General features: G+C 46.7%; 1 protein-coding gene across 1 annotated transcript in view; it reads right to left on the bottom strand.

Annotated features, from left to right (window-relative positions):
• The window catches only part of LOC134456950 (VPS10 domain-containing receptor SorCS3-like), a 243,702-nt gene extending 231,712 nt beyond the window's left edge, over window positions 1-11,990 (bottom strand). The window contains exon 1 of the mRNA XM_063208628.1: window positions 11,685-11,990. Coding sequence (XP_063064698.1) covers window positions 11,685-11,990 — 306 coding nt within the window. The remainder of the gene's footprint in view (window positions 1-11,684) is intronic.
• Between the last annotated feature and the right edge of the window lie 387 nt (window positions 11,991-12,377).

The following is a 12,377-nucleotide window of genomic DNA, read 5'->3' on the forward strand; positions in this document are numbered from 1 at the left end:
GTGTGTGCGTGCGCGCATGCGTGTGTGTGTGTGTATGCGCATGATGTGTTAGATGTTGTTTGGCGTATCTTCATCTCTACCACTAAAGTAAGGTGCAGTGAATCCCCTAAAGACAATACAAAAACCAACGTCCAACCCTCTGCAAGAGTGCTGACCAAGGTCAAGAAAACTTCTCAGTGGTGACTGTGGGCACTTCTCAAAGTGAAGTGTCCTAGCCTTGTAAGTGCACATGAGAGCAACACAATGTCCAGCAGCATTCATGGAGGAGCATTTGACGCAGCAGGTGGTAACTCTCCCCACAGGCAATTGCAGCATCCACACGGCATGGGGAAGAGAGTCTGTGAAGTTGTTCCTGGTGTGTTCCCCATTAACGTGTGTGTGTGTGTGTGTGTGTGCGTGCGTGCGTGCGTGCGTGCGTGCGTGCGTGCGTGCGTGCGTGTGTGCGTGCGCGTGTGTGTGTGTGTGTGTGTGTGTGTGTGTGTGTGTGTGTGTGTGTGTGTGTGTGTGTGCGTGCGCGCGTGCGTGTGTGTGTGTGTATGCGCATGATGTGTTAGATGTTGTTTGGCGTATCTTCATCTCTACCACTAAAGTAAGGTGCAGTGAATCCCCTAAAGACAATGAAAAAAACAACGTCCAACCCTCTGCAAGAGTGCTGACCAAAGTCAAGAAAACTTCTCAGTGGTGACTGTGGGTACTTCTCAAAGTGAAGTGTCCTAGCCTTGTAAGTGTACATGAGAGCAACACAATGTCCAGCAGCATTCATGGAGGAGCATTTGACGCAGCAGGTGGTAACTCTCCCCACAGGCAATTGCAGCATCCACACGGCATGGGGAAGAGAGTCTGTGAAGTTGTTCCTGGTATGTTCCCCATTAACGTGTGTGTGTGTGTGCGTGCGTGCGTGCGTGCGTGCGTGCGTGCGTGCGTGCGTGCGTGCGTGCGTGCGTGCGTGCGTGCGTGCGTGCGTGCGTGCGTGCGTGCGTGCGTGCGTGGGTGTGTGTGTGTGCGCGTGCGTACGTGTGTGGGTATGCGCGTGCGTGTGTGTGTTAGAAGGTTTTTTGCGGCATGTTCTCTTTAAAAGCAATGAATAATAAATTGAGTTTTCTCAACTTCTACCACTTAAGTGAGGTACAGTGCATCCCCCATAGACGATTCAAAAACCAACATCCAACCCTCTGCAAGAGTGCTGACCAAGGTGAAGAAAACTTCTCTGCAGCGACTGTGACTACCAACTCTAAACAAGGGGCGCTGACCAAGGTCCTGATGATCCCCAGAGGCTCCTTCGAAGAACTGTCTGTGGTGCTACCAGAGATTCTATACTGTATACATAGAGATACAAATGTAAAGAAATCCCGCACACTGTCCATTCCACCAACAGGTCACTTGTCCAACTACAGAGAGTAGACACACCATCTTAATGTGGTGCTATGGGTGCCAAACGTGAACAGGTTCAGGTCTGCTTAAAGGTGCATGTGGCGTCTGCTTGACCTGAAATAAAAAGTTTGTTTTTCCTCAAAATTCAAACATCAAGCCTAAAAGTTACAGCATAGGGCTTTGTTTGATCGTAGATTCAAGTATGCCTAGACCCTCAACAACCCCAGGAAGTTACAATGACTAATTTCTTGTATAAAATCCATGTGTCTCGCGTGGGCGCTGTGGCGCAGCGCGCTAAGTCCCCCACATTTGGCCTTGCATGCCCAAGGGTTGCACCCAGGGTTCAAATCCGGTCTGGGTCATTTGCCATCCCTCCCCCACATTCGCTTCCTGTCACTTTTCACTGTCCTATCCGAAATAAAGGCGAAAAAGCCCATAAAAAATACATTAAAAAAAAGAATCAATGTCTCATCCATTGCTTTTCCAGTTCCTCTTGAACTAAGGCCTAATTCACAAAAGCGAGGTGAAGCGCCGCGGGACGGAATCGATTTTTACCGGCGGTGGCGAAAATACATGGAAAAAGATCTGTCCTTCCACACCAACCGCTCTGCGCCGCATTTGGAAAATCGAGCGGATTTTGGACAGTAGCGACCGGCGGTGTCCCATTCAAATTAATGGCAAAGCAGCGAACTAGCTTTGGCTGTGAGGGGATTTTGAACGGACTCGCCACGCACTCTGATGCTGTCATTGTGAAAGGCAGAGAAGAACACACTGCTCACTGCTGTTCCGCCCTGCTTTAGTCTGAATTAGGCCTACGGCACTATCCATAGTGCTGAATCATCCTCAGAAGAGTAACAATGCTGAGCAGTGCTGTTATCTGTGAATGCTACTCAGAGGAGACAGCAAATACCAATAGGTAAGTGGTTAGGGTGTCAGACTTGTAGCCCAAAAGGTTGCCGGTTCGACTCCCAACCCGCTAGGTTGGTGGGGGAGTAATTACTGAGGTAGTACCCTAAGCATGGTGCCGCCTTGCCGCACTGCTCTGTCATGGCGCCATTGGGGGCAGCCCGCCCTTGCATGGGTGAGGCGTAAATGCAGTTTTGTTGCGTGCAGTGTGCTGTGTTCACTTGTGTGCTGTGGAGTGCTGTGTCACAATGACAATGGGAGTTGGAGTTTCCCAGTTGGGCTTTCACTTCACTTTCAATGCTGAGAAATGTTGCCGCTATCCGTGGTGCAACAGGGAGATTTGACTTAAAGGCCTTTCACACCTGGTCCCTTTCAGCCATTTAAGCGAACTCAGACCTGTGACTCAGCATTTTGTGTGCATATGTGAACGCCTCAAAGTGTACCCAGACTCCTTGGAAGTGAACTGTACTGAGACCTTGGTTGACGTGGTCTCAGTTCGGTTCGCTTATGAGTTCTGACAAGTTACACTTGTGACTTGGTGTAATCAGTTAAGGAGGACTCTAGAGTACCAGTTGTGATGAAAAAAACAGACACACCATAAGCCCAACAGGACCAGAAAGACCAGCAAGTTATTTTTGTAATACACAATATGAACAACAACAGAACTGGGTCATTTTGCTGTCGGTTCCCTTTTTGGTCCACTTAAAGAGGACTGAGTTCTGTTCACTTAAAGAGATCTAGGTGTGAAAATGCCCTTAGATCCCCAAATAGTTTGCTACCTTCCAAAACCTATACTTTCAATAGTGCTCACCTTGCTGTTAGAGTAAATGAGGTGACCGATGAGTGATATGACACACACACACGCACACACAGTGTGAATTTTTGTGAAGTTTTGCGTCCACCAGGCAGGGGCCCTTATGCAAATGATGAGGCTGTGATTCACTCTCATTGAGCACACTGTACTTCAAAGCCTTTTGGCCCTGTCCCCACAGAGCCTCATGAAAGAAACATCAAAACATGGAAATGCTATTGATCGAGCCTGGGATTCAATCAGGTACCATACGAGCAGGTGGAACGCTACACACTTGCACAGCACGCTGACTCTCACACACACACACACACATACACGTGTGTAAACACACACACACACACACACACACACACACACACACACACACACACACACACACGGGTGCAAACACACACACACACACACACGGGTGCAAACACACACACACACACACACACACACACACACACGCACACACACACACACATACACACACACGCACACACACAAACACGCACACGCACACGCACACACGCACACACACACACACACACACACACACACACACACACACACACACACACACACACACACACACACACACACACACACACACACACACACACGCACACACACACCTGTGCCTCCACACCCACATTCACACTCATACATCCTTTCCCCAAGTCATACATATGGAATATTCCCACGAGGCAGACACACTGAGATGCAGCCTGATGTCAACAGGATGTGGAGATAGGATGTGTGATAATAATACCATCTGCGCTCAAAAAGCCAGCCAGCCAGCCGCGCCGATACTGTATGTGGCTCATGGTGAACAGCTTTGATACACATCATTACGGTAGGGACACATACACACGAATTTGCGACCTTTGCCATTCATTCCTATGAGAGAGGCGAAGGCAAGCAATGGCAAGCGAAAGCAAGCGAACAGGAGCGAAGCGAAGCGAAATTGTTAAAGAAAGTTTAATGTTATACAAATGAGGAGCGAATTTGTATAACATCGCGGCCCAATCAAATAAACAACATAACTGTTCCATCCCATTTGATTCGCTGCGACGACCTGATGATGGTTAGATTTCGCCTCTCTTTGCTTCACTTGCTTCGGCTCCTATGTGTCCCTACCGTTTGAGTGTTTGCCTCTACAAGTTTGAAAATACCTGACGAAGACCAGACTGGTCGAAATGTTGTGTTGAATAAACTGGGAGCAGCAACAGTGTGTGGACCTTCTTTCTTTTCATGTTTCATCGTGTTTAGGTAAGTTCGCCACCTGTTTTATATGGATGTGTGCGCACTCCAAAACGCAACTCTGAACTCTACAAGTTTCCCACACAAGTCAACAAAACCAGAGACAAAACCTCAACGAAATGGAGAGAGAAGGCAAGGTACACACATTGCTGAATAAGAGAAGGGGAGAAGAGATGTGAGCAAGAGAAGAGAAGAGAAGAGAAGAGAAGAGAAGAGAAGAGAAGAGAAGAGAAGAGAAGAGAAGAGAAGAGAAGAGAAGAGAGGAGAGGAGAGGAGAGGAGAGAAGAGAAGAAGAGAGAACAGATCAGAACAGAACAGAAGTGAGGAAAAAAGAGAGGAGTAGAGAGCAGAAGGGAGTAGAATAGACGAGTGCAAAACAGGCCAAATCAAACCAAAAGTGGAAGAACAAAAAGTGGAAGAAAGTAGGCTAGTCTGGCCAGTGGGCTTAAACATGACAAGATAAAGGTCAGAAAGCCATGAAGCTGAGCTCACGGGACAGCTGTGGACACATAGAAGAGAAGAAAGCCAGCCAGGAAAAGAAGGGAGCAGCACAGGTAACCAGGACAGCTTAGGAGACAGCGGAGAAAGATACACAGACAAGAGGGCCAGAGAGAGAGAGAGAGGAGAGAGAGAGATGGAGAGAGAGAGAGAGAGAGAGAGAGAGAGAGAGAGAGAGAGAGAGAGAGAGAGAGAGAGAGAGAGAGAGAGAGAGAGGAACACATGTCACAGACACAGACAAGAAGTCCAGAGAGAGAGAGCGAGAGAGAGAGAGAGAGATGGAGAGAGAGAGAGAGAGAGAGAGAGAGAGAGAGAGAGAGATGCGAGAGAGAGAGAGAGAGAGAGAGAGAGAGAGAGAGAGAGAGAGAGAGAGAGAGAGAGAGAGAGAGAGAGAAGGGAGCACATATCATAGAGAGTGAAAGAGAGAGAGAGAGAGAAAGATAGATGGGGGGGGGTACAAGACATGAGGATGGGGATAGCGACAAAGAGAGGGATAGAGGGCCAGAGAGGGGGAAAAGAGAAAGAGAAAGAGACGAAGGGATAGGGGGACAGAGAGAGAGAGAAATCATCAAACACATGCCCACAGGGATGAGAGAGGAAGAGGGGAAGAGGAGGAGAGATGGGCACACACATGCCTGCAGATGGGCAGTAATTCAGGGGAACATTCTGCACTGGTCATTCTGGATGGCACTGCAGACCAAAATGCTGTCCAGTTAGCACACCACTACACTGCACTAGGGCTGTAACGATATTGGTTTTGTTATCCTTCAGTTCAGGACACAACCATATGATTTGATGTGATAGTGCTTCCAAGGTTCAAATGAGATACATTTCAGAAATCGTGAGGTGTATTAAACCGTAGATCAGAAATTGTGATACGAACTGAGTCAGGATTTGAGTGTATCGTTACAGCCCTACACTGCACTATTGCAAGAACACAGCAAGAGAGCTGCCCCATTCTGCATACAAAAGCAAAGTGCAGGAACTACATATTTTGTCAAAGTTGAGTTTTACTGAAAATGGTCTTCATAACATCTCTTTTATCTTGTGTCAAAGCCCTATGGTCCATACATGTTCAATTTTAGAGGTATTGTTATGTCAAATTTGCAGTAACTATAATACCAAAATTTTGAAGGCATTTTTTTCCCTCAAAGTAACGTCCCTGTGCACAACCACTTGTCCAGGTGCTGGTGATGTGCAGTAAGAGTAATCCAAGTAAATGAAGGATGAATCACCGCACACTGGTATCTTTGCTGGTAGTTTATTTGTTGAACAACGCGTTTCGCTATTGCTTCATCAGGTTCACTCTGGCATTTTTTTCCGTTTCAATGTTAGTGTAGTTGCTGCACTTTGCCCTTGTATGGCAGCATTGCCCTGCTTGCACCACCCCTCTCCTCTCACCGCCTCCTCCTATACCTCTCCTCTCAACCCCCCTCTTCTTATGAGCATCAGACACTTCTTCTCTCGGCTATCCTTCAGACTCCTCTCTTCCTCTCCTCTCTTCTCCTCACGTGTGTCATACTCCTCTCATCTCCTCCTTTTCCTATGAGTGCCATTTTATGCCCTCCTCCGTCCTTCCCTCCTCTCCTCTCCTTATGTTCACCAAGTGCTTCTCTTCTCTCCTTTTCTCTCCTCCTCTCCTCTCCCGAACACTCCTCATACTTCTAGAAAAAAGGACAAACGCGCTCTGTCCTTCTAAAGTAACAATGCGGGGCAACCAGAGCAGGACTAAATCATAAACAACTAGAAATGCACCCAGAGTGTGCAGACCTCCGCCAAGGAAGTTCAGTTTGTTTTTAGACACATATACTTGTGTAATGATGTGGTGTCATTTATGCAGGTTTATACACACCATCAGTGTGTTCAGATAATTAAATAGTCAAGTTGTAACCAAATTATATCTATCTATTTTATAATTACCATGTCGGCCTTACGTGATACATCCCTCTCAGAATCACAACCGTTGTTTTATTAGCCTATAGGCCTAGTGCAGTTTTAACAGCATAGTCCCATACCTATATGTGTAGCCTAACAGGTAAATGTCATCCCGCTTTGAGAAAGCTTGGTGATCACGCTGGAATGGAACTGTAGATTAGTGAACGGAATGTAGTCTAATGATTTTGACCAACATTGGTCAACATTGTCAACTAAAACAACAGAACTGTTAGGCCTATTTTTGCCTACGAGAATAGGCATCCTGCCGGCCACTGCGGTCTTGGCGCTCTCTGCATTTCCTTCCCCGCATTTAGCTCATTGAAAATTATTCACAGTTGTTAATCTGTCCACGGGCATCATGCTCTCGGGCTGTCTGGTCTCTGTCCATCTAGTAAACAACTCGGGTTAACTTTAAATGTAGCAAAGGGGTGTCATGAATTTAACCAGCATTGTGAACTACGCAGTCACAAATTCCACATTTTGGCAACGGCAGACTAATTCTTTCGACAGCATTGCGAGCTATCCCAAATAATTCGACAGCATTGCGAACCTAAACATTCTGTGGGGTCATTGTCCATCTCGCTGCGCAACATCATTGTGAACTTTTGCCAACGGCAAATAGGCCTAATTCGACAGCATTATCAAGCTAAGCAGACAAACTAGACTATCCCTGTTACTTAATTTGCTGAGAGCGGCACAGGCAAACCCGTGTGGAATATTCGCTGGGGCTCAGTCATAGATGTAGAACATAACACCCGCCCCCCTTTTCACGGCAATCCGTGTCTGTTCTACCATCTACCTCTATGCTCAGTGCTCACCCGGACACCTTGTGGCAGGCTGTGAAATAGCAGCGAACATACATACATACAAGCTACAGATAACGAACACACACACACAAACCCATGTGATCACATAACCTCCTTGGAGGAGGTAAAAAAGGAAGACAAATCTGGTGTCACCCGGATGTCTATTTTCTGTTTTTTATGGTTTTTTCAGTGCCATCAGTCTAACGTTTTGACATGAGTCTTCATTAGAGTCCTCGACTCCTCTGCTTCTCTTTGCCTCTTATCCCCATCCATCCTCTCCGCTCCTCTCCCTTCAACCCCTCTAACCTCCTCATCCCTCCTCTCCTCTAATCTCTTCTCCTGACCCCTCTCTACCCTCTCCTCTCTCCACATTCCTCTTCCTCTTGTGTCCTTTCTCCACTCCAAACCTCTCCTGTTAAAACAAACACCGTTAACACTCGCCATTACTCCAGGGATAAATAATACATCTGTGACTGTGAGAGAGGCCAACATTGTGTGTGTGTGTGTGTGTGTGTGTGTGTGTGTGTGTGTGTGTGTGTGTGTGTGTGTGTGTGTGTGTGTGTGTGTGTGTGTGTGTGTGTGTGTGTGTGTGTGTGAATGTATGTGTGTGTGTGTACGAGGGGAAGAGGAAAAAAGGTCATGCTGACTTGTCTAATCTAGTCTGACAGGAACTGTGCATGTGGACATTTGTCTGTTGGCTTGTCCCCACAAACAACTAAAAAGAAAGGATAAGAGACAAAAATGGAAAGCGTGCCACTACAGTATATGAGGAAATAGCTCGTGACAAAATCAAATTAGCCATGTAAATGATCGTGAGATGGCCACAGGCTTTATGCGCTGAGTGGAGGGGATGGTATATTGTGCTGCCTGGATGGATTTTTTTCTCCCTTGTTCTAATCAGGGCTCCTAAAGACCAACGAGAAAGAGGGTGTGTGTGTGTGTGTGTGTGTGTGTGTGTGTGTGTGTGTGTGTGTGTGTGTGTGTGTGTGTGTGTGTGTGTGTGTGTGTGTGTGTGTGTGTGTGTGTGTGTGTGTGTGTGTGCAATGCATGAAGCAGGCGGCTATGTACAGTAGACACACCCCTATGTTGCCAAATGTAAGGTTTCCGTGATATAGGCCTAAAAATGACAGCAAGACAAATACATTCTCAACTTTTTGGACATTTAATGTAAACAATAATGTGTACAATACAATTTAAAAACAACCTCAAAGCTTTAAACGGAAAAAGAAAGAAAAGGAAATAACGTGCATAACTGGCAACAGGGCATCTGCCCAAAGCGAACGGTTGGCACTTGACTTACACTGTGACGTCATTCACTGAATTCAGGTAAGTATCGAAGTCAAATATACCAATTATGACAAGCGTAATTGGTCTGGCCGTGGGACAATGGTTTGCACTCTCGACCGCGAATCTGATGATCGTGGGTTCGAGTCCCAGTCTGGCTGGCAGGGGACTCGACAATGTTAATGGCCACTAAGTCATTGACTGTAGACAGGAGGCAGGTAGCATTAACGGTCAGGGTCAGTTCAATGAGCTGCAGTCACTGGCACAGACGGCCCCAAAACTGCTAAATGAAAGAGAGTGGTCCTAAACGGCCAGTAAACTTTTTTCTTTTCTATTTTTGGAGTCACTATGGTCAGCGTCTACATACTATTGTAGTTTTCTCATTTCGCAGATGAAAGCGCAGTCCAGTTAAAATAGTAGCCTAGACAACTAGATGCAGACCAATTGTGGGAGCTGTCGTTTGTAAATCGTCGTCACGCTATCGTCCATCGTAACTCAGCAAACAGAGGCTGTAATAATGTAGCATTAGTATTTAATGCCCTGAGTGGAACATTTTATTAGGACAAGCGACTGCATTGTTTACATGGTCACGCAGCCAGCTACCCCAAAGTGTTATGTACAGCCATTTAAATTTGTGTCAACTGGGTTGGATGAAAACGTTTTTCGAATAAATGGATTAAGCACAACGTAGTATACACATTTCATTTGTTGGGCTAACAGACACTTGCAACAATCTCGAAATTACAATAAAGAAAAAAGGCCAACGGCTCTCAGGACAGGGCGAGCATCCTGCCTTCAGGATCATCTTTGTGTGTATATTTGTAATAGATTCAAGGTTCCAGAATTATTCCAGGCTCTGAGAGCGTACACCATACGTTTGTTTCATCTAAGCGCATCACCGGGCTGCATGATGCTTCCATTTTATTAGAGGAATTAAAAAAAAAATACAAAAAAAATCCAACAATCTACTGTGCGCGTGTGTGTGTCAACGAGCTTAAAACACAGGGAGGGGGAAGGATAATATCCTCCTATTCTGCTTTATATGGAGAGAGACACTGTGAGCTGTGAAGGGAAATCAGAAAATCATCTTCAGCACCACGGACAGTTCCCTGTAATATCTATGTTTATAGCAGGTGTGTGTGTGTGTGTGTGTGTGTGTGTGTGTGTGTGTGTGTGTGTGTGTGTGTGTGTGTGTGTGTGTGTGTGTGTGTGTGTGTGTGTGTGTGTGTGTGTGTGTGCGTGCGTGCGTGCGCGAAGGCACCAAGATGAAGATCAAAACACTTGCTTCCTTTTCATCGTTCCTTCTCTCAATCAATTCCGTATGCAACCAGGTGCAGATTTACATAGCCTACCATACATCCTGACACCAGGGAAATAAAGTGTGAGGGATTATGATGATGGTTGTGAATAAGACTCTGGGTAGCAAAATAACCGTCTTTTGGATCGGCGCCATAGGTAAATTGCTATTGTCAGCAGAAGCGATATCTGCACCCTCATCTGCAAATCAAACCCAAGGCCAAATCTGGGTGAGAAAGGGGGTGATTCGTTATCATTGTTTCACTAGTTTTAAGTGGGGTAGGTAAAAAAAACGGTGTCAGCAGCACTTTCGTGATATGCAATCAATACTACAGGCATGATCCCCTGTAACCCGCCATCAAGAGGACAGTGCGCATTGGCAACGAGCTTGGCGCATCGTGGCGCAAATTGCCCTCGGAGGCCAACCAGACTGCCTCCTCTATTCTCAGGGAGCGAAAGAGCGCACTTGCCGCATCTCTGGGCGCGCTCACACATTCTCTCTCTCTCTCTCTCTCTCTCTCTCTCTCTCTCTCTCTCTCTCTCTCTCTCTCTCTCTCTCTCTCTCTCTCTCTCTCTCACACACACACACACATACACACACACACACACACACACACACACACACACACACACACACACACACACGCACGCACGCACGGAATAAAACCGCATAACATGAATCATACATGCACAGACCAGCGTAGAATAGGCCTACCCACGCCTACACCACCCCTCGGAGCGTGTGTGCAAGTACAACGGTCATAATAGGCTTTCTCGGTAAAATTGGGTGAACTTTGTGTGTTTTTTCTCATAGGCTTAGCCACACACTTATTTTCCTTACACCTCAACAGGCTGACAAACTGTGGAATTATTGAAAGCTGACGAATTTGGGTTCCAAAAATCAAAACCGAATCAGATAAAGCACAGATACGGGATAGATCAAATGTCGTGGTCATGCTTTTCATTTTATGCAAATGTGCTGTAACTGGAGAACCTAACTTTCCTCCCACAAAAAAACCCGACAAAAATAACCAATTATAATATTTAAAATATGATATTACAACACACCTCCCATGTGTGCGCACGGCAACAAGCGACTCGACTTCCTCACGTCGTCCTCTACGCTATAGCTGTCTTGTGCAAAACTTAATGTAGCGGCGCATTATCTTCGCTATCAGCGTGACAGTTTACGGTGGATCAACACCTTATAAGGATCATTTGAGAGACGCACCCAATGTGTTTCCAGGACTTCGCAGCTAGAGCAGCTATAGCTATACAGTCAATTCTGGACTGTCGCAACACTCACTGTGTGCCATTCCATGCCAGTCCTGGATACAGCGGGCACGCAGCTGAATGCACCTGTTACCAGCCTACTATGCTCTATAATATTGGAATGAAAACACAGACGAAGCAAATCCCGGACACATGCATTCAACAGACCCACAGATCCACACCAGCATGAGCACATTTTACACACAGCACAGCGATGCGTTTACAAACTAGGCAAAAGTCGAATTTACTATTCTACTTACGCTACTGTTTTGTCCAGACCAATACACGACAGCGTGGTTGTGGGCAGAATCTCCTGTCAAAGCGAAAGTGCTGCTCGTCATTTTCGGCTCCTCTTGCTTGGTGCTGCCATCATCCCTGTTCCACCGCGGTTCGGTCCTCCGCCTTTGCTCGTCCAAAAGCGGCCAGGGTTTCTTCCTCTCAGACGATTCACCGTGCGTTTGGTCACCCAGGCTGCTCCACGCACTTTCAGCAAATTCAAATGGTTCTGGCCAGCTCCGTTTGGCCCTAAAAATCGCTGCATCCCAACTCTTCACCACCTTCTCCATGTCGGACCCCGGTGTTGTGGGTTTGCCCGTGCTATGTTTTTCATTTGTACTTTCCACTTCAGAGGACTCTATCCCGTTGAGCCCGTTTCCCGAAGAAGCCTTCTCAAACGCAGCTACTATATCCACACCATCACCGCCAGCAACAGCAGGTTGCCGGGCAAATACTCCACTGCCTTGGCCATAAAGTATCCTCTCTTGTCCGGTGCGTTTCGGGGGACTCCCGGTGCCTCCTGGAACGGCACGCTGATCCAGCTGTGTATCCGTGCGGGTAACTCGCACATGCGACGGGCAAGAGGCGCAAGTAATACCAGCCCGTGCAGTAACTGCAATATTAGCAGTTATGAACAACCAAAAACAAAGAGTTAACGAATTACAATCGAGGAGTAA

Source organism: Engraulis encrasicolus, chromosome 1, assembly GCF_034702125.1.
Source record: "Engraulis encrasicolus isolate BLACKSEA-1 chromosome 1, IST_EnEncr_1.0, whole genome shotgun sequence".
Classification (NCBI taxonomy): Eukaryota; Metazoa; Chordata; class Actinopteri; order Clupeiformes; family Engraulidae; genus Engraulis; species Engraulis encrasicolus.